Below are 26,142 nucleotides of genomic sequence, written 5' to 3' on the forward strand. Positions count from 1 at the left end.
ATAAACTAGCCCGTTTTCTATCAGATACTCTGCTTCCCTTCACAGCCAAGACCTCTTCGGCAGTACTCAACACAACCCAATTAGTCTCTATGGTTAAGGACATGGTACTATCTCCTGATGACATCCTCGTCAGTTTTGATGTAGTATCTTTGTTTACCAAAGTCCCAGTACCGGACATCCTAACAATAATTGAGGACTTAGTCCAACATGGATTGAATTCTGATGTACCTGCGCTGGTTAGGCATTGCCTCACCAACACCTATTTTACCTGGAATGGCACCTTCGACAAACAGAATGAGGGTACCCCTATGGGCTCCCCCTTGTCACCAGTTATAGCCAACATGTTCATGGAAAAGTTTGAATCAGACGCCATCCAGACATCCACCCTGCGTCCTTCCCTGTGGAAGAGGTATGTGGATGACACTTTCGTCATCTGGCCACATGGCCTCCCAGCATTGAACCACTTCTTGGACCACATCAATTCTAGACACCCATCCATCAGATTCACCATGGAAGTGGAGAAAGATGGTAAACTACCATTCTTGGATATTCTGTTTGAGAGGAGACCTGACGGATCCTTGGGACATTCTGTCTACAGGAAAGCCACCCACACAGATTCCTACTTGAAACCGGATTCCCACCACCACCCATCTCAAAAGAATTCTCTCATCAAAACGCTATACCACAGAGCCCATGGCATTTCTGACCAACACCACCTGGCCGGTGAATTAAGACATGTACATCGGGCCCTCAGGATGAACGGATACTCTGACCGCACCATCTGCCAAGCTGTTTCTCCCACCATACAGAAACAGCCACATGAAACTCCGACCAAAACTATCACGTTACCATACATGGCAGGCGTGACCAAAAGGTCTTAAGCCTCACCTTACCATATTAATAAAAAGTGTGCCGTACTTGGCCCTTCCCATCTTCAACCATTATATATACGGAGTGGTAGCTCTTGTAATCTCTCATTTACTTGATACAGCTGTCGTGGCTGTGACGGTTCCACCTGAAGACGGAAGCTTGTGTTGCCTCCGAAACGTCGTGATTTATATTTAATTTTACTTTTATTAATTTAAATTTTTTACCTACGTGACTTTACCGAAAAACCTAAGAATACTACGAGGACGTTTGTTTACCCAATAAAGTCTCACTGAGTCTCATGATTTGTCGTCAGTAGGATCCTGTCAAGTCTTTCACGGCATGCAGCGATGATCTATAGCTATGCATGTCCCAATCGAGCAATGCAAACTGAAGCCCACTTGCTTACAACAGTCAGCATGATGTCTTTTTCGGAATTTCTGATTGATGTGGCCATTATAACATTGAAATATACCTGAACACACGCTGGCTGTTAAACTCAAACAGCGTGAGTGTGGCGGAGGGGTACGTATGCACGGCATGGAAATTGCTTCCTCCTCCCAACGGTGCCAGGGTGTGGACCGCACACCCCCCTCGCCCCCATGGTACGTAGGGCAGTGGCCTCCTCCATTCCACCCGTCCCATGCATTTCATCCATCCCATCCGTCCCATCCGTCCCATCCTTCCCATCCGTCCCATCCATCCCATCCATCTCATCAATCCCATCTATTCCATCAGACCTATCCATCCTATCCCTCTCATCTGTCCCAACCATTCAATCCCTTACATCCATCCCATCCGACCCATCCATCCTATCCATCCCATCCAACACATCTAACCCATCCATCCCATCCGACACATCTAACCCATCCATCCCATCCGACCCATCCATCTCATCCATCCCATCCATGTCATCCGTTCCATCCATCCCAATCCAACCCATCCATTCAATCCCTCCCATTCCTTCCATCCCTCCCATGCATTCCTCCCATCCGACCCATCCATCCCATCCCTCTCATCCGTCCCATCTCTCTCATCTGTCCCATCTCTCTCATCTGTCCCATCCATTCCATCCCTCACATCTATCTCATCCATCCCAACCATCCCATCTGACCCATCCATCCTATCCCTCCCATCCGTCCCATCCCTCCCATTCCTGCCATCCGTCCCATAGATCTACCTGACCGAATTGAAAACGCACATTGGCAGGAATCGCATGAATGAATGTGCCACAGATATTATGAAGCCACTGGAGCTATCCACTTTTAAATCCAGATTGAATACTCATTTCTTGGGAACCGATTTTTGTGTTTAGCTTATTGTCCTTCACACGCACCTCAAATTAGCACGGTTGCATACGTACCTTGCGATAGAAGTTCAACACACATTGATACACGCATACAGACCTCTTTTTTTTAATCCTTTATATTAAGTTCGCTTGCTTGCGTGCTTGCTTGCTTGCGTGCTTGCTTGCTTGCTTACGACCGTGCAAATCTTTCGGTCGTTTTTTAACCTACTTCCCGTGATCCAATCGAGCTGACATTTTCCACACAGACTCGTTGTGCGAGACAATTAATGTTCGTGAAAAAAATTCCCAAAATTTTACACTGTTTAGGGAAAACAAATTAAATATTTAATTACCAATTGCTTAATACTGGCAGACAATCATCTGACCCATAGGTGGCAGCCATCTCAAGCCAGAGGACGAGAAGACTCTAGCCGCCACGCATATAAAGGATTTATAGTGAAAAACTTTGTTTTTACGGGTTTACTTGTTATTTGTCGGCATTTAACCGGAAAAAAAAACGTTTACGCAACGTTGAACATCGCATCTCTCTCTCCTTGGTATGCGATGCACGCGGCGAGTTCGCCTCGCTCGCCTTTACAGTCACGGGGTTTTGGTCGCAGATGAAGCAATTCGTCGCGTGGATAAACTTGCTTTGACAATGAAAGGCCCTGGGCGGGGAGGCTTTGCTCTCGTGCTGGTGTTTTAAATGGTTACCGCCTGACCCGTTTGCAGAGTTAATCGAAATGAATGATACTCATCTATGTATTTATAATTGGTGAAACAAATATAACACAGGAGGTGTTGAGATGTTCAAACACCAAATAGATACCTATGACAATGCATCAAGTCTGCATTCACTACACATACTTGCGGAAAAATATGCAAACGCACATGCTCTGATAACATATGCATTGCCTTTGAGACTAATTGGCCTACACCAGGCCAATCAAAAAAATGCAAAGCCTATTAATTTTCTTTCCCATAATTTGATACTAGCAAAAAATGTCCCATAGAAATCGATCACTGTTAACGTCAGTGTGGTTACACGTACTGCGTGTTTGTCATTAATGTGGCCTCCAAAATGCACGCAAGCTAATCGAGAATGTTTGCGTCTCTCCATTGAGACTTTTGTACCATTTAGCAAAACACGTTTTAAATAGTTGCAACATCGCAACGTGCATTCATTCACATACGATTCCACATTCCCATCACGGGGGCCAGTCTTTTCATGAGACCACCACTAATCTACTCCGCACAGAGTCGTTCATTCTAATCTTCATGGCCCATGTGCACAAACGGTGGCGGCATATTGTGACTCGCACGTGTAATTTGCCCATTTGGCAGCACCGGTGCAACATTCCAATGCGTTAATGTATTGTCTGACAAATATATATGCTAATGAAATGTGTGCACGAGCGGATTGTTCGAGTGAGCGCGTCTGCCGTTGCTGGGACCGAGTAAACGGCGTCTCCCCATCGCCAAACTTCTTCTCATCCTCACGGCGCTCGGAACCTGCAGGCGCCAAACAGCAGCTTGCGAGTTGCACGCTCTAAAACTATACAACTAAAACGATGTAGATTTTTAACCATTTAAGGCCCCACTGAGCTGTACAGCTCTTTAGCAAAACCGACCTGGCCACACATGCTATAGCTCAACGAAGTGGCTTTTCACGTGTAAAACTTATAGCAGCCAAATATTCTAAACGCGCGATGTTGATTCTAAATGCAGAGAAAAATCCACGCGACCACGGGGAGAACACGCAAACTTCAGGCGTCGGGGTCGGGATCGAACCCACGACCTCCCGCATACCAGGCGAGGGAGTTAACATCTCCTAGCCACCGTGGCACTCCTCGACTTGACGAAACTAGGTCGCCCTTGCAAGAGGGGCACAAAACATGTACCGTGTGTCTGAACGGATCTCACACCGTGTCAACCCATAACGGTTTACCCGTATTCTTGTACAAGAAAATTGTGTTCAGGTCCATACGTCGTACACCCGTTTCAATACCGGCAAAATAAATATATATTTGTTTGTGTTTCTCCCTTGTGATGGGATTTTGTAGGATGAACGTTTAGATGTATAAGGGCACGGGGTGACCCATAAGGTCTGAATTGGTCTGTGATAAGGTAGGGCACTGATAAGGGGTTCACAGGTATGGGATTAAATCTCATGTCTTGGTTAAATAAATGATTGCTATATATGTACGGCCGGCCGGCCGGCAAAGCGCCACCTGCGGCTCGTGAAGTCCACTTTTAAATCCCGGCTCTGTTAGTGACGCGGTGCGTGCTAAACTCGCACGGACGTTCTCTTGCAGCCGGTGCGATCACACAGGCGGGTGGCCCACTCCGGGGCTGTGCATTTGGTGGGGACGTCGCTCACCGTGGTGACGGTGGAGGCGGTGGCTGGCGACCACAACGGGAGCCCTGCTGGCAGCGAGACGGAGATAGAGGCGGTGCCGGCTGCGCCAGCGGTGGCGCCGACATGGGTGGGGGAGGAGGGAGAGAAGGTGGAAGAAGTCCCGGGGACAGCCTCGACCCGGACGGATGCGGCTGGCTGCGTAAGAGCTCGTCGCTGGACAGCAGCCTGTGCCGCGTGGCGGTGGACTCGCACGGAGGCTACGGGGAGGCCGGCAAGCCGAAGCTCAAGCGCAAAGTGGTAAGCCGCTCAAAGCCGGTCCCACACCTCCACCAACTATCCATGATGCCGACTACCTGCCCCTGTTCAAGTCCAAACTCCGGACGTTCCTCTTCTCCTCTGCCCGTGGCTGACCGATGACCACTTTCGTTCCGTCTCTGTAAAACGAAATATGCCGAATGCTTTTCTCCGGTGTTTTGAGATGTACATTCACGTCCTTTTGTATCGACTCACACGGAGACCCATCGCCTCTCGTAGAGACTCGAGACTGACTGCCTATGCTTCTAAAAAAAATCAATGTCCCACTCTTCATCTCGCAAGCACGATGGCACCGGATAGGCCTGGCGGCCGTTCTCGCCGCTCTCCCGTCCATACCTGAGTTGGTTTTATGGTTGGAGTTTTTTTATTTTCTTATCTTCATCGTCTTTTCGTCTTCGAACAAATCACGTGCTTCCACTTTTGCTCTGTTTCTTTCTACTGCCTGTTATTTCGTTCTTAGCTCGTCTGAAAACCACATCGTCTTAAGTCAGTTTATTCCATTTGGCTTCTCTGTCTCTATTGGCCTTTCCTTAACCTTATTCTAACAAGGTGCCTTGACGTATTAGTGGAAGGCACCTTACAAATTAATGTAAATTATTATTATATGCGGGTGTCATTAACCGCAGTAATAATGAGACACTGTATAAATATATCGCGCTATTGCTCAGGCGGTGGTGGCTATGCACGCGGCCTGTAACTCGGTGCTGTGGAGGTGGCGAGGGTTGGTGGATCACCGCACGAATGTCGTAAAAGTCCCTTGCCCTGGGCGTCGTGGTGCCATACCATGGCTTGCCCGGAAAAGGCAGGACAGCACAGATGTTTCCTGCACCTGTTTGATCTGTATAGGATACAGCGTTGCCCCCTCGCACGCGTGGGTTTTCTCTGAGTGCTGCAGTTTCCTCCCACATATATCTTCATATCTAGGGGACGGCAGAGCTTAGAGAACTGTTGGCGCCGGTTCGCCGGGTGGCTGCTGCCTTCCCGCTTGTCTGTGGTTCCTCCTCGCGTATCGTGGGTCGTGCTCTCGCTCTCTCGTCGAGGGAGAGTGAAAATACCGAGCGACGCGTTGCAAGCTGAACCTATAATTGTACCGTGCATTCCATAAGAACTGGATTCGTTCACAGAGTCTAAAATTCCGCTTTCAGCTTTCGAGACTTTTATGAGATATGCTTGGCACATGTAGTTCAGATTTAGTTTTAGCAACCGACTTTCTTTTTGTGTTTAGTTTGTTGTTGTTTGGTTACGTACGGTGCGAAAGTTCAACGTACGTAATGCACATCACTGTGCAGCTTTCTACAGGAACCTCAGTTCGCCTACAATCTGGGAGTCCGGCAAAGGTTACCTCGGCACGATCCCCGCACTGCGCGAGCTCGAGGTGTCTGCCGCCGCAACTCAGCCGCTAACTCGGTGCTGACGTTTACTCACCGCACCCGGTACCCATTTAAGGGCTGAGTTGACCGAGGAGAGGTCCGGAACCCGTTCAGATATTCAACATCGGATGTTGGCTGCGAGAGAGGAATTGAACTCTGTCCACCCACCATATACACAAAGACAAAGATCCCCCCTATAGCCGCAACAGTCATTTGCGGCAGGTGGTGTTCGCGAGCACCTATGAAGGTCGACACAGTAAACGAGGGCCGCCTTTGTCTCCCTTGTGGCGATGTTTACACACAGCACTCCAGGTACTGATTTGTGAAGGTGAGTCGACCGAGGCGAGGTCCAGGACTGGTTCAGATAATCGTTGCTGGTCTTTGCCGTGAGCGGGAATCAAACCCGGGTCACCAGTGTTGTAGCAGAACACATTAACTGCTGCACCACCAACAACAACAACAACCGTCGTTCACTACTAAGTTGCAGTGGCGTCCCCACGGCGATTGTGCCAGGCCAGGTGCACTTTGAGGCCGCGTGAAGTGTTGAAGGCCCGCTGGCAGCAGGTCACGGAACAGACCCAGGTACCATGGGTTAACTGACCGAGCTGACTGGCAGATGCACCAGCTGTGCCCCTTGTGCCAACTTGTTGCGTTTTATTCACCCGGCGCTCCGTTCGTTATTGTGAGCATTGCTCCTCTGCTCTTTGTTGTTGCTGGATCGAGCAGCGTTTTTCACGAACTTTTTCTACAGAGGCCAATCTTGTTACTGCTGCTACCAGTGATCAGCAAGTTCAATCAACTCCACATCCTCCCGTACCACATCAGCTCCATCTCTTCTGTAGCCCGTGCCGTGCCATTTTGCTGCTTGGGTATGCTGTGGCTGGACATGGAGGCTACATGACACAGCCAGTGCAGCTTTGCTTTGCAAGATGAGTTTACCGATTGGACTGTGTCCAGATATTTCAAGGATCTCTGAACTCCTCACGCAATCCAGTCTGGTTAAACCTTGGAGAGATCATAGGCAGCCTAGCCTGAATGTTTGAAACCAGCGCAGGTGTTCCTTTAGAAAGCTCCACATTTTGCACGCATAGAGAAGGGAGGGCATAACTGTGGCCGAGACGACCCGGGGTTTTGTATGGAGCGACATGGCAGAGAGCTTCTACACAGCGTTACGCAGCTGATGAAACGATAACACCGCTTGACTGATTCGGCTTGAGACCTCGGCTGCCAAACCAGAGCTGGTCATGAACACGCAGCCCAAGTATGGAAGCTTCTCCACTCTCTCCACAAATGCCCCGGCACTCATGGGGAGTTGAGGGAGGGGAGCGGTTGATGACATAACACACCCAGGCAGGTGCTTTGTTTTTGTGGGGCGAATGATATAAGGCCCCATCTCTTAGTAGTATGCTCCGGGGTCAGATCCCTGGATGAATTGCGCCTTATAAGTGTAAATTATTACTATCATCTCTAACTCCTTCTGCGAGTGAGCAGCAATCACCACATCATCCGCACACTTAATGTAGTAAGTGTGAGTTCCCATCGTTTGTCATCTCAAAGTGTGAGTTCTCATCGTGGTGGGGGAGAATAATTACGTGCCAAATCATCATCATCGTCCGATTAGCACGATTGGCTACGTCCGGTGCGAAGTAAGTTCAACACACACACACACACACAACAATCGTCTTCACTGTTTTACGAGGGTATTTTGCCTATTAGACTGACTTCGATCCGCCCGGGTGATCGCTAGTTCTGGGCAACGTGTGCGGCACGTGTGCTGCACAGGGAGCTGACACATTTCTACTGCTGGAAGAGTTACGTATCTGTGTATGTACGATGAACTTCTTTCACACCATACGTAGCCAACCGTGCTAATTGAAGGTACGGGGGAAGGACGAAAAATTACACACACAAAACACAGTTCTAAAAAAAAGAGTTTTCAATCTAGCTGATTTAAAAGTGGATAGCTCCAGTGACTTTCCTATGGTCTCCATCATCATCCTCCTCTCTCCCGTACTCAAAGCATGCCCCACGTAGCCCTGCCTGTCAAGCGGGGTGGGGGTACGTGACAATGTCCCAGGGTGTACGTGAGGTGATCTGTACATGCGTGATGTTATATCATATGTGGTGAATACTCGTGCATGAATCTGCCAATGCAAAATAAGTACGATCATCTTTTAATCCATATGGTAACCTTGCGCGATCTAGAATACCTTTATAAACTCACTGATGGTACACAATGTGGTTTCCACAGATCACGTGACGCGAGCAAGAGCGTCCTTTGACAGTTTTTTTTTATTCGCTTGAAGTTACTCGCTAAGTTAGGATACCTCGTGAAATGAACAATTTGTTTAAAATATTGATGTTCGTCGTTCATACATTTATTACTCAGAACCATGTTGGGTCAGGAAAAGGGGGGGGGGGGTTACTCGGTTGAAACAAAATCCAAGAATTGGCGGGGGGGGGGGCAGCAGTCGCCAACAGAAACGTTGAGAGCCACCGCTGTGGGCTGTTGGGGCAAGCGACTGACTCTGCAGCGTGCACCTGCCAGGGCCTGCCTGGGCCACGAGGCGGGCGGTGTGGCCGGCACCACCCCTTGCTGTTGCCGGCCTTTGCCTCCCCACAGGGCTGTTCTCTTTATACACCGCACCAGGTGCCCATTTAAACGCTCGATTGACCTCGGAGGGAGCCACGCGAACAAACTGAGATACCAATAAGACGTTGGCCATGGTCGGGCATTGAACTCAAGTGGGCCAGCTTCACAGCGCGGTGCACGAAGCCGCTGCAACGCCGCTCCCCCATGGAGCCTTCGCAGGTTGTTGGGGAAAGTTATCGTTAGCGAGCACCTATTAAGGCTGCCACGGCACACAACGGCGTTGGTGGTCGCCGATTGCCCGCCCAGCTGCCTTTGTCTTCCCAGCGCTGTGGTTAACGCACTCATTTAAGGCCGAGTCGACCTAGGGGGAAGCCCAGGACGAGTTCAGATATTCACGACTCCTGTTGGTCACGAGCCGGAATCGAACGTTCGGGTTGCGGCAACTTCGTAGCGCTTGCGAGCTAACCACTGCGCCACCGCTCGCCACGCACACACACAGACACAACTTTTCGCCAACTACTTGAACGACTGCTCAGCTTCCAGCCGTTCAAATATTGACACCGATGGGGGGGGGGCAGGTGGGGTGGAGGAGGGGGCAGAATATTTTTCTTCCTTTTCCATGAAAAAGAATTATTCCCGCATGCAATAATAATGAATACATATTTGCAAGGATATTACCCCGACTGTTAAGCGGGCGTGCGATCGCGTTTGGAGGGAAGAGGGGGTTGGGGGGGGGGCCCGTTGGAGTCTTCTCGGCCGGCTGCGTGCGTGAGGTTGCTGCGTCGCGCCACGGGCCTGGGGTGCGCGCGCCGTGGAGGAGTGGCGGTGGCCGGCGCTCGGCACGGAGCGGGAGCTTCGTCACCAACTCGGCGTCAGTCGCCGACTCGGCCCGGAGGGGTTCCTCCGCTCCGCAATCACGGATGCTGCAGATTGACACGGAGGCAGCGGGTCGCTCGGGTTTGCGGCACGCGATGGCGCTTTCTCAGGCTGCCTGTTGACTGGGGCGGCACTTTGGCACCGAAGGCGGTCACTGGAGTCTTGCAATTATACAGGACAGCACGTGAAACGATAATTATCATTAATCACAATCCATGGGCAGATAGCCCGTTGGTGTACACTGCATATCTCGTCATTTTCCTCTGCCTTGTGCCAATACGCTCAAGTAGCGGCCACATCTTTCATGCACCAATCTCTTACGTCGTCGTCGTCGTCGTCAAGACGTTCTCTGTGAGGTCTTCTTCTCTTTCCGGCTACTTCCATTTTTCCAAACAACAACAACGACACTTTTAATTGTCCTGTTGTTGTCCATCCTGCATGTGTGTTAAAACAGTGCCTGCATCATCAGGTCGTCTTCTTCGATGTGCAAATATTTTCTCACTTCTATGTTAGACACTCTTTGGGCCCAGTTTAGATGCAGTATCCTTCTGCAGCAATACATTTTGAGTGCCACTATCGTATCTCTGCCAGTATTTTTCAACGTCCAAGTCTCGCAGACACACAAGGCTGCACTGAACACGCATTGCTCTGAAGATGTTCAGTTTGGTCTTGTAGCTGATTTGCTTGATCCTCCCAGATGTTATTGAATCCTGACATCACCACTTTGCCTTTGCGATCATCGCGCTTCTGTCTTCCATGGAGACGTTGTCCCATGTCAGGAGACTTCCCAAGTATAAAACACAATCCTTTACATTCACAATCTTGCTGCTTTCTTTCATTATTACTTCATTCCCAATGCCCTCCCCTTCCGAACACCGCCGTCTTTGTCTTGTCCACTGTAATCCTCAGCCCAGCATGTCCTTTACTGACCTATTCCGCGTGCGAACACTCACCAGAGACACCGCCCACCTATTCCGCAGTGAACCTTCACTGAAGCCCATTTCCCACTGTGGGCCACCTGCGGACGCGCTTGGCAATGGGATAGCTGGTGAGGGGGTCTCAATGGGCTGGTGGGGGTCTCAATGGGCTGGTGGGGGGGGGGTCTCAATGGGCTGGTGGGGGTCTCAATGGGCTGGTGGGGGTCTCAATGGGCTGGTGGGGGGGGTCTCAATGGGCTGGTGGGGGGGGGGTCTCAATGGGCTGGTGGGGGGGGGTCTAAATGGGCTGGTGAGGGGGTCTCAATGGGCTGGTGGGGGTCTCAATGGGCTGGTGGGGGTCTCAATGGGCTGGTGGGGGGGGGTCTAAATGGGCTGGTGAGGGGGTCTCAATGGGCTGGTGGGGGTCTCAATGGGCTGGTGGGGGTCTCAATGGGCTGGTGGGGGGGGGTCTAAATGGGCTGGTGAGGGGGTCTCAATGGGCTGGTGGGGGTCTCAATGGGCTGGTGGGGGTCTCAATGGGCTGGTGGGGGTCTCAATGGGTTGGTGGGGGGGGTCTCAATGGGCTGGTGAGGGGGTCTCAATGGGCTGGTGGGGGTCTCAATGGGCTGGTGGGGGTCTCAATGGGCTGGTGGGGGTCTCAATGGGCTGGTGGGGGTCTCAATGGGCTGGTGGGGGTCTCAATGGGCTGGTGGGCGGGGTCTCAATGGGCTGGTGAGGGGGTCTCAATGGGCTGGTGGGGGTCTCAATGGGCTGGTGGGGGTCTCAATGGGCTGGTGGGGGTCTCAATGGGCTGGTGGGGGGGGGGTCTAAATGGGCTGGTGGGGGGGGGTCTCAATGGGCTGGTGGGGGTCTCAATGGGCTGGTGGTGGTCTCAATGGGCTGGTGGGGAGGGTCTCAATGGGCTGGTGGGGGGGGTCTCAATGGGCTGGTGGGGGGGGGGGTCTCAATGGGCTGGTGGGGGTCTCAATGGGCTGGTGGGGGGGGGGTCTCAATGGGCTGGTGGGGGGGGGTCTCAATGGGCTGGTGGGGGTCTCAATGGGCTGGTGGGGGGGGGGTCTCAATGGGCTGGTGAGGGGGTCTCAATGGGCTGGTGGGGAGGGGTCTCAATGGGCTGGTGGGGGTCTCAATGGGCTGGTGGGGGGGGGTCGCAATGGGCTGGTGGGGGGATCTCAATGGGCTGGTGGGGGTCTCAATGGGCTGGTGGGGGGGGGGATCTCAATGGGCTGGTGGGGGGGGGGGTCTCAATGGGCTGGTGGTTCGTGTTCTAACACCTGACAGTTTCTAACACCTGGGAGTTCCAGCACCAACTGTTCCGTTCCCGTGGTAGCCGCGTTTGCAAGCCTCCCCCGGGCCTCTGACAAGGAGCACACCAAAGCCCTGCCGGAATTGGAATCCCCACTATTCTCACCCTCTTGACAATGAGAATCTTCATTCACACTGGAGGAGGAATCCGATGAGCTATTACGCTCCTTTTCCCCACAGATATCCAGTAGGGGCACGGGGTGAGCAAGGACAGCCAGCATAGCACACATCTAGCAGCAACAGGAGCAGCAGCAGCAGTAGCAGCAACAGGAGCAGCAGCAGCAGTAGCAGCGCCATTGTCAATCCACTCCTGGATGTCCAGTAGAGGCGGGGTCAGCATGTTAAAACAAACAATATGACAACAACAAAAACTATTTTTAAAAATATCCACTGCTTGAGTGATCACCACAGTCGACAGTTTAACTTCATTTTAGTTGGGTATGGTGCCAATGAATGACTGTAATCTATCAATGAATCCATCAATGAATCCATCAATGAATGACTGTAATCCATCAATGAATCCATCAATGAATGACTGTAATCCATCAATGAATCCATCAATATATGACTGTAATCTATCAATGAATCCATCAATGAATGACTGTAATCCATCAATGAATCCATCAATGAATGACTGTAATCTATCAATGAATCCATCAATGAATCCATCAATGAATGACTGTAATCCATCAAGTTGCAAGATCCGAGCAGAGTTCAGGGCAGTTATTTGAGTTGCACTGCGTCAGTTTTGTCAAACGCGTGGCGGATTTTCTGCCACCACTTTGGTCTCTTGCACAATTGTGGCCTTGAAATGAAATGGCCGAATAACCCAGAGCAAGGCACACACCCAGACGAGATCCTTGAGCCTCGGCAATGATTTTTATTTATTGGAAAAGCAAAAGAACAGTTGACGTCATTCGCGTACGTGGAATGCGCGGACGTCTTAAGGATATTGTATGCGCCTCCTCGCGATACTTTCCGTGATGTCCTCGTCATCATTGCAAACATTTATGAAACTTGTGACATAAATAATTACAACTACAAGTGACTTCTGTTATCCGGAGGGTTTTCAGCAAAGCCATCAACCGACGAGTGCTACGAGCGAACATTTAGACCGTCAACGTACATTATTGTCTTTCACAAATCTATCATCTCATATGCTCCAGGACCATCAAAATTGGTTTTTTTATAGGAATTAGTTTGATTTTATTTTAGTGTTCCGCTTTGCTGTGGGCGTCTTTGCAAGCCTAATGTGCTCCGTGTGAAAGCAAATTATTTGCAGAGGCTTTGTCATTTTGTAATCCAATTTTTAGCCCCCAAATTGTTTCTCCAATGTAGGACTCTCTTGAAACGAGCGTTTTCCAACCTGGTGCGCTAAAATTAAAATAGCTCACGCCCTGGATGATTAAATTAGGCATTGGCTGAGAACAACAAAATTTCGTTTTATTGCTTTGGCATTAAAATAATGGTTTAGACAGATTGTTCATGCGATTCTGCCTATGCAGCAATATCACAGCGGTTGGTTTCTGATAAAAAAAAAAAACCTTTAATTTTTCAGTAGGCACATGCATACAAACCCTCGGCCCCCCACTCTTTACACTCTGGGGAACGCATTGTCAACATTACAGCGGAGTATTTGCCTCCCCGAACGAAGGTGTTTAACACCCGCAAGATAGCAAAAAGAGCTTTGCATCAATTTTTAATTTTTAATTATATCCGTGTATGGATATTTGAATGTGGTATTTGCTCTTCCATTTATTTATTCTTCTCTCCAAAAATAATCAGAACTGTGGGCGATCAACGGGGGAGGGGGGGGCTGCACCTAGAGTGGCTTTTACCATCGAATGTCTGTGACATCAATAGAATTTAATAATAGCATCCGCATTGTCAAGGCCGGATGTGCAAAACGGAACGTGCTTCTAGAAGCCTGACATCAAGGCCTCTGCTGCGAGTGCATTCCATGCCTTTGTGCCGCTCCTCAATGGAGACTCGCGGCAGACACGTCCGCCAGCGTGGGGCGTGCACGTACACTCACACACACACGTGTACGTGCACACACACACGTGTACGTGCACGTACACTCACACACACGTGTACGTGCACACACACAAGTGTACGTGCACGTACACTCACACACGCACGTGTACGTGCACACACACAAGTGTACGTGCACGTACACTCACACACACACGTGTACGTGTACACACACAAGTGTACGTGCACGTACACTCACACACACGTGTACGTGTACACACACAAGTGTACGTGTACACACACAAGTGTACGTGCACGTACACTCACACACACGTGTACGTGCACACACACACGTGCACGTACACTCACACACACGTGTACGTGCACACACACACGTGTACGTGCACGTACACAAGTGTACGTGCACGTACACTCACACACGTGTACGTGTACACACACAAGTGTACGTGCACACACACAAGTGTACGTGTACACACACAAGTGTACGTGCACGTACACTCACACACACGTGTACGTGCACACACACACGTGTACGTGCACGTACACAAGTGTACGTGCACGTACACTCACACACACGTGTACGTGCACACACACAAGTGTACGTGCACGTACACTCACACACACGTGTACGTGCACACACACACGTGTACGTGCACGTACACAAGTGTACGTGCACGTACACTCACACACACGTGTACGTGCACACACACAAGTGTACGTGTACACACACAAGTGTACGTGCACGTACACTCACACACACACGTGTACGTGCGCACACACACAAGTGTACGTGCACGTACACTCACACACACGTGTACGTGCACACACACACACGTGCACGTGCACACACACACACGTGTACGTGCACACACACACGTGTACGTGCGCACACACAAGTGTACGTGTACACACACAAGTGTACGTGCACGTACACTCACACACACGTGTACGTGCACACACACACGTGTACGTGCACGTACACACACACACACGTGTACGTGCACGTACACACACACACACGTGTACGTGCAGACACACACACGTGCACGTACACACACACGCACGGGCCCGGCTGAAGGCTCGCCAAACCCTGGCCGAACTCTGGTAAAATCCTGGCCAAGCCGTGGCTAAAACCCCTGTCCAAACCCCCGGTCACGTTGGCCAAAGCTACTGGTCAGTGGCCGAGATCGTATGAGTGGCACCGTGATGGTGGCTTGGCATCAGGGCACTGTCCCCCCCATCCCCATTCAGGTTCGTATTATCCAATAGGTAGAGTAGGTACTGTGTCTCGGGCCTATGAAACCTAAAGGACCAACGAAAAAAACGATTTGAGCATGTTTTTAGTTGTTTGTATGATACAAATGTTAACGAGATATCCAATATGATCATTGACATACATATTAGTCGAAGAAATTGTAGCTTATAATATTTTTAGGATAACCTTGTTTAGTTTTTAAATAATTTCATATTAAATCTGTGTATCTGCGACACACAATGCGCTCCCATCGACTAAGTGCACAGACTAAATAACGAACGTATCAGTAACGACATCTGTCCAGCGGCTGGACGAAGTACCGCGTGAAACAAGCGGAGTGACAGCGGCGGTAGTAGTGACATAGGGCAGCAGCAGTAGCGACTGTAGAAAGTTAGCACTGAAGGCCTACGAAACAGAAGTGCCTAGGGCCTACAATAACCCTAATCTGGGCCTACCCCCATCCCCCTTACCCCCACCAGTCGATGTTGGACCCCACCAAACAACAAAAAATCACTCAAGAAACGAAGACAACAAAAAGTTCGTGACATGTGTAGCGACACTGACGTTTTATCGTCTGTTAAAATTAAATCGATAAGAACATTAGCGTTAATGGTCACTGTGGAGAAAAGCGTTTAGCTGAGGGGCCGAGTCAATGAGAGTGCCATGTGAGCCGAGGCACAGGTTCAAAGCTGCGCGGCTGATGATGTATTGAAGCTGAAGTCACTGTCCCCCTCAGCTACAGCTCCTCCACAACTGAAGGTGCCATCGATTTCTGCCCCTGGCAGCTTCACTGATGAATGTGGCATCGCCCCTTGCCATGGCACCTCTCAATGTCACCACCCCATCCCTCTCAGTGTCTCCATCCCACCCCTCTCAGTGTCTCCATCCCACCCCTCTCAGTGTCTCCATCCCACCCCTCTCAGTGTCACCATCCCACCCCTCTCAATGTCTCCATCCCACCCCTCTCAATGTCTCCATCCCACCCCTCTCAGTGTCACCATCCCACCCCTCTAAATGTCTCCATCCCACCCCTCAGTGTCTCCATCCCACCCCTCTCAGTGTCTCCATCCCACCCCTCTCAATGTCTCCATCCCACCCCTCTCAATGTCACCATCCCACCCCTCTCAATGTCTCCATCCTACCGCTCAAATGGTGTCGCTGGCCCACTCTTTGTGAGGCAGCGATAGCTGCAGATGATCTCGGAATTGCAGCTTCATTTTAGCACTAAGTAGGCTTTTACGACCAATATTATTCGTAATAAAGGTTTTCTTTTTGGTTAGATCGCGTAACTATAAATGTGTCGTTAAACAAGCCACCGCCACCCAATGCAGCCGATTAGTAAGGTTTTCACGTGAACAAAACTTGCAAATTAGTTACTAGTTCAGCACACTGGTGTGTTGGAAAGTAAATCCACAACATTTACAATTGGAGTACGACGTGATTGCAATCAGCTTCATATCAGGAGATTTTCCAGAATCGTTTGTGGGAAATCTTACTAATTGGCTGTGCCATGTGGTGGTGGGTTAACGACACATATTTACGAGATCTAACCCACAAAAACACCTTATGACGTACAACGTCATTACTTTCTTGACTTAAAGCTTTCGTAACTGCAGGAATTCATATTCTTTGGGTCTTTCGGCAAAGCCACGTAAATAGAAAAAATAATCAAAATAATAACAATATTACGACATTTCGATCACAACACAAGCAGTCGTCTTCAGGTGAAAGAAGAGGGGGAAATCTGCCGAGGCAGGCTGTTTATAAAGGTTTAGAGATGGGCGGGGCAGCTAATGTTAATGTAGGAGAGGTCTCCGTGACCTGCAGTAGGTCTACACCAATCAAAGAGCTGTTTACAAATGGTTTAGAGATGGGCGGGGCAGCTAATGCCCATGTGGGAGAGGTACTACGGAGCTGTGGTGGTGGCCATTGTATCGTGAGAGATTAGCATGTCAATATAAGGCAGCGCAGTGGCCACATGGAGGTGGAAAAGAATGGCAAGCCGCCATTTACTAACACAGCTAACGTTGGCTGTGTTAGTGAATGTAACTCAGAGAGTCGAAAATAACTTCTAGGTAGGATAGGAACATCACAGCCAGTTAAGACCTAAATTAGTTAATAACGTCCTTCCAATGATTGCTCAGTTTGTACCATCTTCTCGGTTGAAATTGTGTCTGTGTTTATATATCTGGATGGTTTCATGAACGAATCTTTGTTGATAGCTAATGGGTTTGCAGAGTACCTTCGTCTTGGCAAAATCAATTTCGTGTGTGCCCACAGCATTAAAATAATGATCAGCCACGGCTGAGATATTGGTTCTACCGTGTTTCAGATCTGCCTTGTGTTCTTGGACCGGGTCCGTGAACATAAGGCAGATCTGAAATGTGTAGTACCTCCTCCACATTTGCATTAGTTGCCCCGCCCATCTTGAAACCCTTATAAACAGCCTACCTCGGCAGATTTCCCCCTCTTTTTTCACCTGAAGATGATTGCTTTTGTTGCGATCGAAACGTCGTGATATTGTTATTATCTTGATATTTTTTTCAAACTACGTGGCTTTACCGAAAGACCCAAAGAATATAATTACTTTATTATTGATTCGAAGATCTTGCCACTACTCACGAAGGTGTTTGCAGCTGTGCCGATGTTGCTCTCGGGTTGTCCCGCTTGTTGCCCCCACGGTAACTCAGCACCGTTGAGGCAGCGAGGGTCGGTGGATCACCGTACCTATTCGGGTAACTCTGAAACCTGCTTGGGCTGCGAGGTTGCCACCTTCGCCTTTGCCACGGTATGATGGCAATAGAGCAAGTGGGTTCATGTCCATCTGTATTTCATCCATACTGCGGGGACTGAGTATAACCCCCCATCGCACACGTGGGTCTTGTCCTTGTGCTCCGGTTTCCGCCCACACTATTAACCCTCTTGAATGTATTTGGCCAATCATGCGAATGCCGGGCTACAGGAGCTTGGGCGATTGTTGGCTCTGGTTCTTGTTGTATGTATGTGTGTATGAATGTTAAACATCTTTCACACCGTACGTAGCCAACGCGGGTGAACGCGGATCCACGCGGGCGAACGGGGGATCTGCGTTGTACCTCTCCACTCGTTCATTCCTTGTGTGGATGCTCGGCGGTTGACGTCACGGCGAGTTTGTTTTACTCTCACGGAACACGGCCATTCGAAGCCGTCCCTGTGTAAAGCAACATCCTGGGACATACACGAATGGTTAGACAAATAAATATTGAACCCTGGTCAAACTACGAAATTGATATTGCGGTCGCGTAATGCTCGGTCCACCACCTGCTCGAGTTTATCACGAGGTTCAAATGGAAAAAAAAGATTCCACCAACTTTCTTGTTGTTATATAACTCGCAGTCATTGCCTTTGAAGTTGTCACCACGCCACCCATGAATTATGCATGCCAGATAGTGTTGCGTTGTTTTTTTTTTGACCTTGAGATTTTCAACAGATTTTCTTTTTTAGTAAGAGCACTTTTGATCTTTTTTTCGCGAATTAAAAAAAATGATTTAATACATTTTGACAATATGCTATTCACACAATTGTCATAGTGCAAGACTATCACTAATGAAGGCGCTATGCAGCACAGATGCAGTCTGCAGTAGCTTCACAGTCCAGAGGCAATGTCGCTGCGCATAATGCCAATTGAGAAATTTGCTGTTAATGTTTATAATTTGGCAATTTTTGGATCATGACGCTGTTACGCATTGGCCTACTCTTCTGAACGATGTCAGGGGATCTTTAACATCCGCTGTGACGCAAACGGCTTTGTGGTATTTTCATGGTTAGAATACTCGTAATTATGTATATATGTATGTTGAACTTCTTTTGCACCGTATGTATCCAACCGTGCTAATCAGAGGTGCAAGGGGAATAACAACAAACTAAACACGAAAAGCAGTTTCAAAGAAATACGTTTTCAACTTAGATTATTTAAAAGTGCATAGCTCCTGTGGCTTCCGAATATCGGAAGGAAGAGCGTTCCAGATGGTCGCAGAAGCGCATCTGAAAGCGCCGCACGATGCGGTGACCACCGTCTTTGCTCAATGGATAGCCAAAAGCCGCTGCTGCTGCGAGGATGACCGGGGGAGTTCACGTGATGGTGGTCTATGCTCCTCGACGAGACCAGCGAGGTGTCGTGGTTCAAATAACAACTAGGGTAGCCGCTGGATTTGAACCGTGAACGCTCTGTGACAAGCGGGGAACGCGCTGACAACCGGACCACCACGTCACCTCATCGCAGATTCATCATCATCATTAGCCATGGTAAATCCACTGCTGGATGAAGGCCTCCCCAGTCGGCTGCCACCTCTGCGATGTAACAATCCACCCAGGGCCCGCACACTACGCGCCGATGACGTGCGCGTGTTGTTTGTCGTCCCAAACAATCTGCTCCACTGTGCCGAGCAGCGCTGGAAGAGTGCGGGGACAATACCAGACCTCTGGCTAGCAGCGTCGCGTGCGTTCGCGAATCCGAGTCGCCAACTTTGCCACCCCCCCCCCCCTTCTGCAGGTTGCGTTTGTGCTCTTCCATAAAATTCCAGAAAGTTGTGGACCGTGACGGTGTCAGCTTGGCCACTGCCATGGATGAGGGTATTCTCACTGCTACGTTAACAGAAATGAGGATGGTGAAGTTTTCGATTGAAACGGACAAATCCACAGACGACTGTCGTTCGAAAAGATGAGAAGTTTGGCGTTCGAATTTCAAATTGGTGATCCGTTTATATAAATATAATGTTTAGCGTACTTCCCGACATGCAACAAACTTGAAATTTGCCATGTGGGTACTTTCCAGACTGTACACCATGCAAACATTATAAAAATAGACTTTTGTATTTTTTTTGGTGCGGGGGGCGCAATAATGCATATATTTTGCACGGCAAGTGAGCTGTGACGTCACATCTGTCGTGTCACCCGCGTGTGCGGAAGCGTCACGCAGTGTGCCTGCTAACGTCACGCATCCCCCACCCAACCCTCCGCGAGTAAAGTGCCGCACAAACGTGTTGCAGGTCTCAGGCGTTCTTCGCGCAGCGCTGCTGCTCTACTCTTTGAGTCGTTTACTGCTGTACGCACCCTGAACGTTGTGTCTGCTGCAAGCGCGTGTGTGTGTATCTATGGACGCGCGTGTGTGTGTGTGTGTGGGGAGCAGTAGTGTAGTAGTTAGCGTGCTGCGCTACGAACCCGGCCACCCGAGTTTGATTCCCGCTCATGGCCACCATCGGTAACGATTATTTGAACCGGTCCTGGGCCTCCCCTAGGTCGACTCAGTCTCAAACGAGTAACTGGTGTGGTGTGTGAACATCGCCACTGGGGAGACAAAGGCGACCAGGCGTCGTGAATCCAAGCCGGGTAGTAAAGCTAGTGAGTAAATAAAGCCGTGGAGAAAAACAACGTTGCAATTCGCGGCCTCGACTCGTCGCCCGCCCAGTCTCAATGCACCGCGCCGGCGTCGTCGTCGCCGGGGCGCTCCTGGCAGTGTGGGCCCAGCACCACGACCTGTACCCTCCAGTTCACTCTCGTGTGAGTGGGGAATCACTGATTCGGTGGCCCCACACACAACAGCTCTGCTGCCCCCCGCCCCCACCTCCTCCACATCCCCCACCGTCCCCACCTCCTCCACCGTCCCCACCGCCCCCACCTCCCCCACCGCTTCCTCATTCCCCACCGCCCCCACCTCCTCCACCGCCCCCGGATTCAATAAAAACAAAATGTAAAAAATATAATTATCCTGCTGATGCACTTAATTCAACATAGTCGGACTAAGTGCATCAGCAGTTGGACTGATGTGATTCGTTTAAAGACATCCAGTAATACGTAGGCTGATGGTATCGGCATCTCAATGGGAACATTTATGAATGCATCAGCCTGTACCGAATACGTGCACGTAAAAATCTCGATCAGAATGGAAGCCGCGGCTCTTGACGGAAGGCCTCGTCGCTGCCCCACTGGGCGACTCACGCTCGCGTCTCAGTGTCACTCACGCGGCCCCCTTCCAGCGAAGACGGCGGTCACCGCATCATGGCGTGGCGCTTTCAGATGCGGCGCTTCTGCGGCCGTCTGGAACGCTCTAGCTCCCGATATTAGGAATGCACGGGGAGCTATAGTACTTTAAATTGATATTGAAAACGAATTTCTTCAGAACTGCTTATTGTGTTTAGTTTCTTTGTCCTTTCCCCGCACCTCCAATTAGCACGGTTGGCTACATACGGTGCGACAGAAGTTCAACATACATATATACATAACTACGAGTATACTAACCATGAAAATACCACAAAGCCGTTTGCTTCACAGCGCATCTATCTTAAAGATCCCCTGACATCGTTCAGAAGAGTAGGCCAATGCGTGACAGCGTCATGGTCCAAAAATTGCCAAATTCTCAACGTTAACAGCTAATTTCTCAATTGGCATTATGCGCAGCGACATTGCCTCTGGACTGTGAAGCTACTGCAGACTGCATCTGTGCTGCATAGCGCCTTCATTAGTGATAGTCTTGCAATATGACAATTGTGTGAATAGCATATTGTTAAAATTTATTAAATCATTAGCACGGTTGGCTACGTATGTACACACATACATTCCCGCCGGCTCGCAAGTTTGGGCAAGGCTTGGCTGCCCTCCACACGCGCCACCTCCAACCACCAACACAACCACCAACACAACCACCACAGCGGCAAATATTTACCCGCTCCCCGGCCGGTACAAACACCACGGCGGTGACCTCTGACCTCGGGTTGATTGTCCACCGTTTGTCTCGCCGCTTGTGTCTGGTGTCTCCACCCCGCCCCCACTCCCTCCGTGTCTTCCTTCCTGTTTGCTCGCCAGTCTGCGCAACGCTCCTTTGGTGCGTCTCACCTCGGCAATCCCTCGCTAAAGCCTCGGGGCTGCTTCTGTCTTTTTTTAACGAGGGTCCTGTTTTGGTCGGGATGTTTGGTCCGTCTCCTTTGAGCGATCTCTCTCTCTCTGTCCTCTGTCGGTTTGTCCGCCTGCCTGTGCATGTGACCTGCACGTAATTATTTACGCTTACGAGGCCCCCTTTCACAAGGTCTCAAGGCGCCGTGCATTAAAATGGCTTGGCAATAAAGAATAAATTAAGAACAGGATGGTAAAAAGAAGAGCCAGAGAGGAACGAAGCGTATTAGAGGAGAAGCTGTTTGAAAGAGACTTCTTTTTGGTTGTTTCTTTTAGCGGCCGCAGTGTTGCTGACGACTGCGTTGAGTGATGTGTTGTTGTTGTTGATGAACGTGCTCGTGCACCACTGCAAATGCAGCAGCAGCAGCAGTGCAAAGGAACATCAAGTGCTGGCCGCTTGATTTTGTGGGCGTTTGGGGCTGTGCTCAGCAACGGTGCGAACAAAAATGTAACAACAACAACGTGGTGATGATGATGATTTTGGTGGTGGTGGTGGTGATGAACCAGTGGAGAGTGGTGGCTTAGTGGGTTAGCGCGCTCGCACTACGGACCCGGCGACCCGAGTTCGATTCCCGCTCGAAGGCCAACACCAGTGACGATTATCTGAACCGGTCCTGGGTCTCCCTTTGGTCGACTCAGCCTATAAATGAGTACCTGGTGAGACAAGGGGGGGGGGGCGTGGTGCTATCCACCCAGCCCCTCGTGTGCCGTCCTGGCCATCATAGGTGCTGCTCGCTAACAGCACTCACCCCGACGGTCTGCCAAGACCGTCACGGTGGGATCTTTGTCTGTTTTAGTGACGAACTAGATGTGAGCAAAGAGAGGTTGCGGTGCATTTTGGCAAACCGAACGTAATCATGGAAAGCAACATCATGGAGGAGGAGGAGGACCACTTGGTTCCACGTCTTCTCGGTCGGCGCGTGATGCCCGCTGCTGCTGCCGTTGCGTCAGCGGCGAGGCTCCGACCCAAACGCCCCCAGGCAACGGCGCCCATCCTGGCTTCACCAGCAGCAGCAGCAGCATAGCCGCTCGCAAGCTGAACATCGCACGTTCTTAACATGCCACGTGTATCCGCAGTGTCCGTGACCCCCATCGTTTCGCTACATCACGTTCCAGAGCTGCTGCTGCTGCTGCGTGCTAGCACCGGAGTCACATTAACCGCTCGTTGTCAATAAACAAGGCAACGCAATAAACTCCAAAATGAAACTACTCGTGCAATAAACAAACTGCGCGTCCCCTCGTTGTTCCGTACTACAATCAGCCCCGGGTTTTAGTCGAGTGTGGGTGTGATTAGTGTCTGTGTGTGATTAGTGTGTGTGTGTGATTAGTGTATGTGTGTGTGGGGGGGGGGGGAGCGGCAGTGTAGCGGTTAGCGCGCTGTGCTATGAACCCGGCGACCCGAGTTCAATTCCCGCTCGCGGCCAACACCGGTGACGATTATCTGAACCGGCCCTCAGCCTCCCCTAGGTCGAGCCAGCCTCAAATAAGTACCTGGTGCGGTGTGTAATCATTGTCACTAGGGTGACAAAGGCGGACGGGCGTGGTGCTGGCCACCCACCCCCTCGTGTGCCGTGCCAGCCTTCATAGGTGCTCGCTAACAGCACTTGCCCCAACGGTCTGTTTAGGCCATGATGGGGGACCTTTGTCTTTGATTAGTCAGTGTGCAGCCTTCGTGTAACAAATCACTCTCTGCAGGCTGCTTGCCGGCTCGATGCAGCATTGAGTTGGCAACTCTTCAACTAATTCTTAAGTGAATTCCGGGCCTGCCAAGCGGAGGTCGTGTGCCCCCTCCCCTTTCCTCACCGCCCTCACCCCCCCCCCCCCCCCATGGCCCAATTAATAAATACGGGGGGCGGCCGCGTAGCTCCGCAGTGGTGTCGTGGATTGAAGTTTCGCGCGATACAAACGTCGCAACGACAAAAATCCCAAGACCGGACGCCATCGATGCACCTCGTTGTTAGTTTCCCGTGCGTTTGACAAAACCGCGTCGCGACACATTCGGGTCATCGCATCTCCAGGGCGGCTCCCTTTCTTCCCGTGACGTCTCTCGAATCTTCTGGACTTGCTCGTCGTGACCCCTCCTCGCTCGCTCCACTGCTGAGACCCCCCCACCCACCGACCCTCGCCTGCGTCGGCTCACCTCCGTTGGCCTCCAAAATTAAAAATTACCAAAACGGACTTGTCCGGGGTGGGGGGGTGGCAGACGCGTTGTTGCGACTATTTTAACGTCATCGCGAAACGCACCATCACAGCCAACTGGGAAAAGGACCCGCACCCCCCTCCCCACGCCCCCCCCCCCCCCCCCCCCCACGGGCGCCACGATGGCTAGAAGATGTTAACTTCCTCGCCTGGTATACAGGAGGTCGTGGGTCAGATCCCGACCCAGATGCCTGCTGTATATTTGGAGTTTGGGTGTGTGTCTCTCTCTCTCTCATTATCATCACGGTGGCTAGGAGATGTTAACTACCTCGCCTGGTATGCAGGAGGTCGTGGGTCAGATCCCGACCCAGACGCCTGCTGTATATTTGGAGTTTGGGTGTCTCTCACTCTCTCTCATCATCATCACGGTGGCTAGGAGATGTTAACTTCCTCGCCTGGTCTACAGGAGGTCGTGGGTTCGATCCCGACCCAGACGCCTGCTGTACGTGTGAAGTTTGCGTGTCTCTCTCCCCACGCGTTTAGAGTATTTGGCTGCTATAAATGTCCATATGATGATGCTGATAAGCCACTTATATGTGGCCAGATCGCTTCTCAAAAAGAGCTCAGTGGGCCTTACCTGGTAAAAAAAATCCCTGGAGGTATTGGTCAATAGATTGTCAAAAATAGCCGCTCGAGAACATCTGAGGGGCAGGGAAGAGGCGAATCGCCAAACCTGGGACCCCTTCACGGCTCTTCTAGTGGCCATTGATTTTGTAAGATCATTCATTCGGGCATTTAGGACCCCCCCCCGCCCCTCCCGCCCCCTATAGAGTTATCCGAGTTGAGGAAGTAGACGCCAGGGATGTAGCGTTTCTTGAAACACACGGCATAGACAGCTTTCCAAATACAGGATGCTTCAAAAAAATGTTAACGCTTACATGGGACTATCGTTTTGAATGGTCAAAAGAACGCAAAATAATACACTGTGTAACATGATAACGAATGTATGTTAAATAGCTTCAGAAAGTCAAAGAGTCTCCACGTGTTCGCCATCATTGTCAACGCGTGCCTGGAATCTTCTCCAGGTGGTCTCCAGAGCCCAGAGGCACATTTCTCATGGTATTGTTGCAAAATCTCAGAAGTGTTCACATTTTGTTGAAACACCCTGAATAAAGCGCTGGTAACGCTCATCGTACTTGGCATTGTGCCGACAGAGGTGTCAATTTCCATGCGTGCCCTGGTTGTGTACCTGGATGGTTTCTTGAATAAAAGACTTTTTTTTTTAATTGGCCCAGAATACCGCAATGGCTCGAACCACCGCCAATGGCTAACCTGACCAGCAGGCCCGTCACCTCACTTGCCTGGCTTTGATCTTCCACGGAAACAATTGGCGCGGTTGTCTACGTACGGTGCGAAAGAAGTTCAACGTACAAACCACGGACGGTGCGGTGGATACCTGTGGAGTATCAAAGACGCTCTCTTCGTTTACAACTGCGGGGCTATGAACACCATGGCACGGAGCATAGAACTTCACACTGCCCCAAATGCTCATGTGCAGGCGGTGGGAGGGTGACCGGGTGGGTGAGTGACTGAGTAGGTGAGTAAGTGGGTGGGTGGGTGAGTGAGTAGGTGAGTAAGTGGATGAGTGGGTGGGTGTATCTGCAATTCTTACAAAGCAACGGAATGGCTAAATATCTCAGGACTGCAATCTCGACTCGTTGCTCTGCATGAGGCGTATGATTGAAGAATGCCCAACGGTTCTGTCCTGGATCGAGCGCAAGACCGCTGCCGCAGACTTCAAGATCACGGACTTGCCCTCCTCTTCCGTTCACATTTAGCCTCACTCTGCTCCCTGCCCGCACCCTCCACCGTGACACCCGAGGGTTAACCCGTCTCTCTCAGCAACGTGTCTCGTTCC

General features: G+C 50.5%; 1 protein-coding gene across 5 annotated transcripts in view; it reads left to right on the plus strand.

The window, feature by feature from the left end:
• ANKFN1 (ankyrin repeat and fibronectin type III domain containing 1) overlaps nucleotides 1-26,142 on the plus strand; it is a 270,247-nt gene that overhangs the window by 49,111 nt on the left and 194,994 nt on the right. For all 5 annotated transcript variants that reach the window (XM_078872935.1, XM_078872933.1, XM_078872932.1 and 2 more), the window contains exon 5: nucleotides 4,471-4,811. In XM_078872935.1, the coding sequence (XP_078729061.1) occupies nucleotides 4,471-4,811 (341 nt within the window). The remainder of the gene's footprint in view (nucleotides 1-4,470; nucleotides 4,812-26,142) is intronic.

The sequence above is a fragment of the Lampetra fluviatilis genome, chromosome 35 (assembly GCF_964198595.1).
Source record: "Lampetra fluviatilis chromosome 35, kcLamFluv1.1, whole genome shotgun sequence".
In the NCBI taxonomy this organism is placed as follows: domain Eukaryota; kingdom Metazoa; phylum Chordata; class Hyperoartia; order Petromyzontiformes; family Petromyzontidae; genus Lampetra; species Lampetra fluviatilis.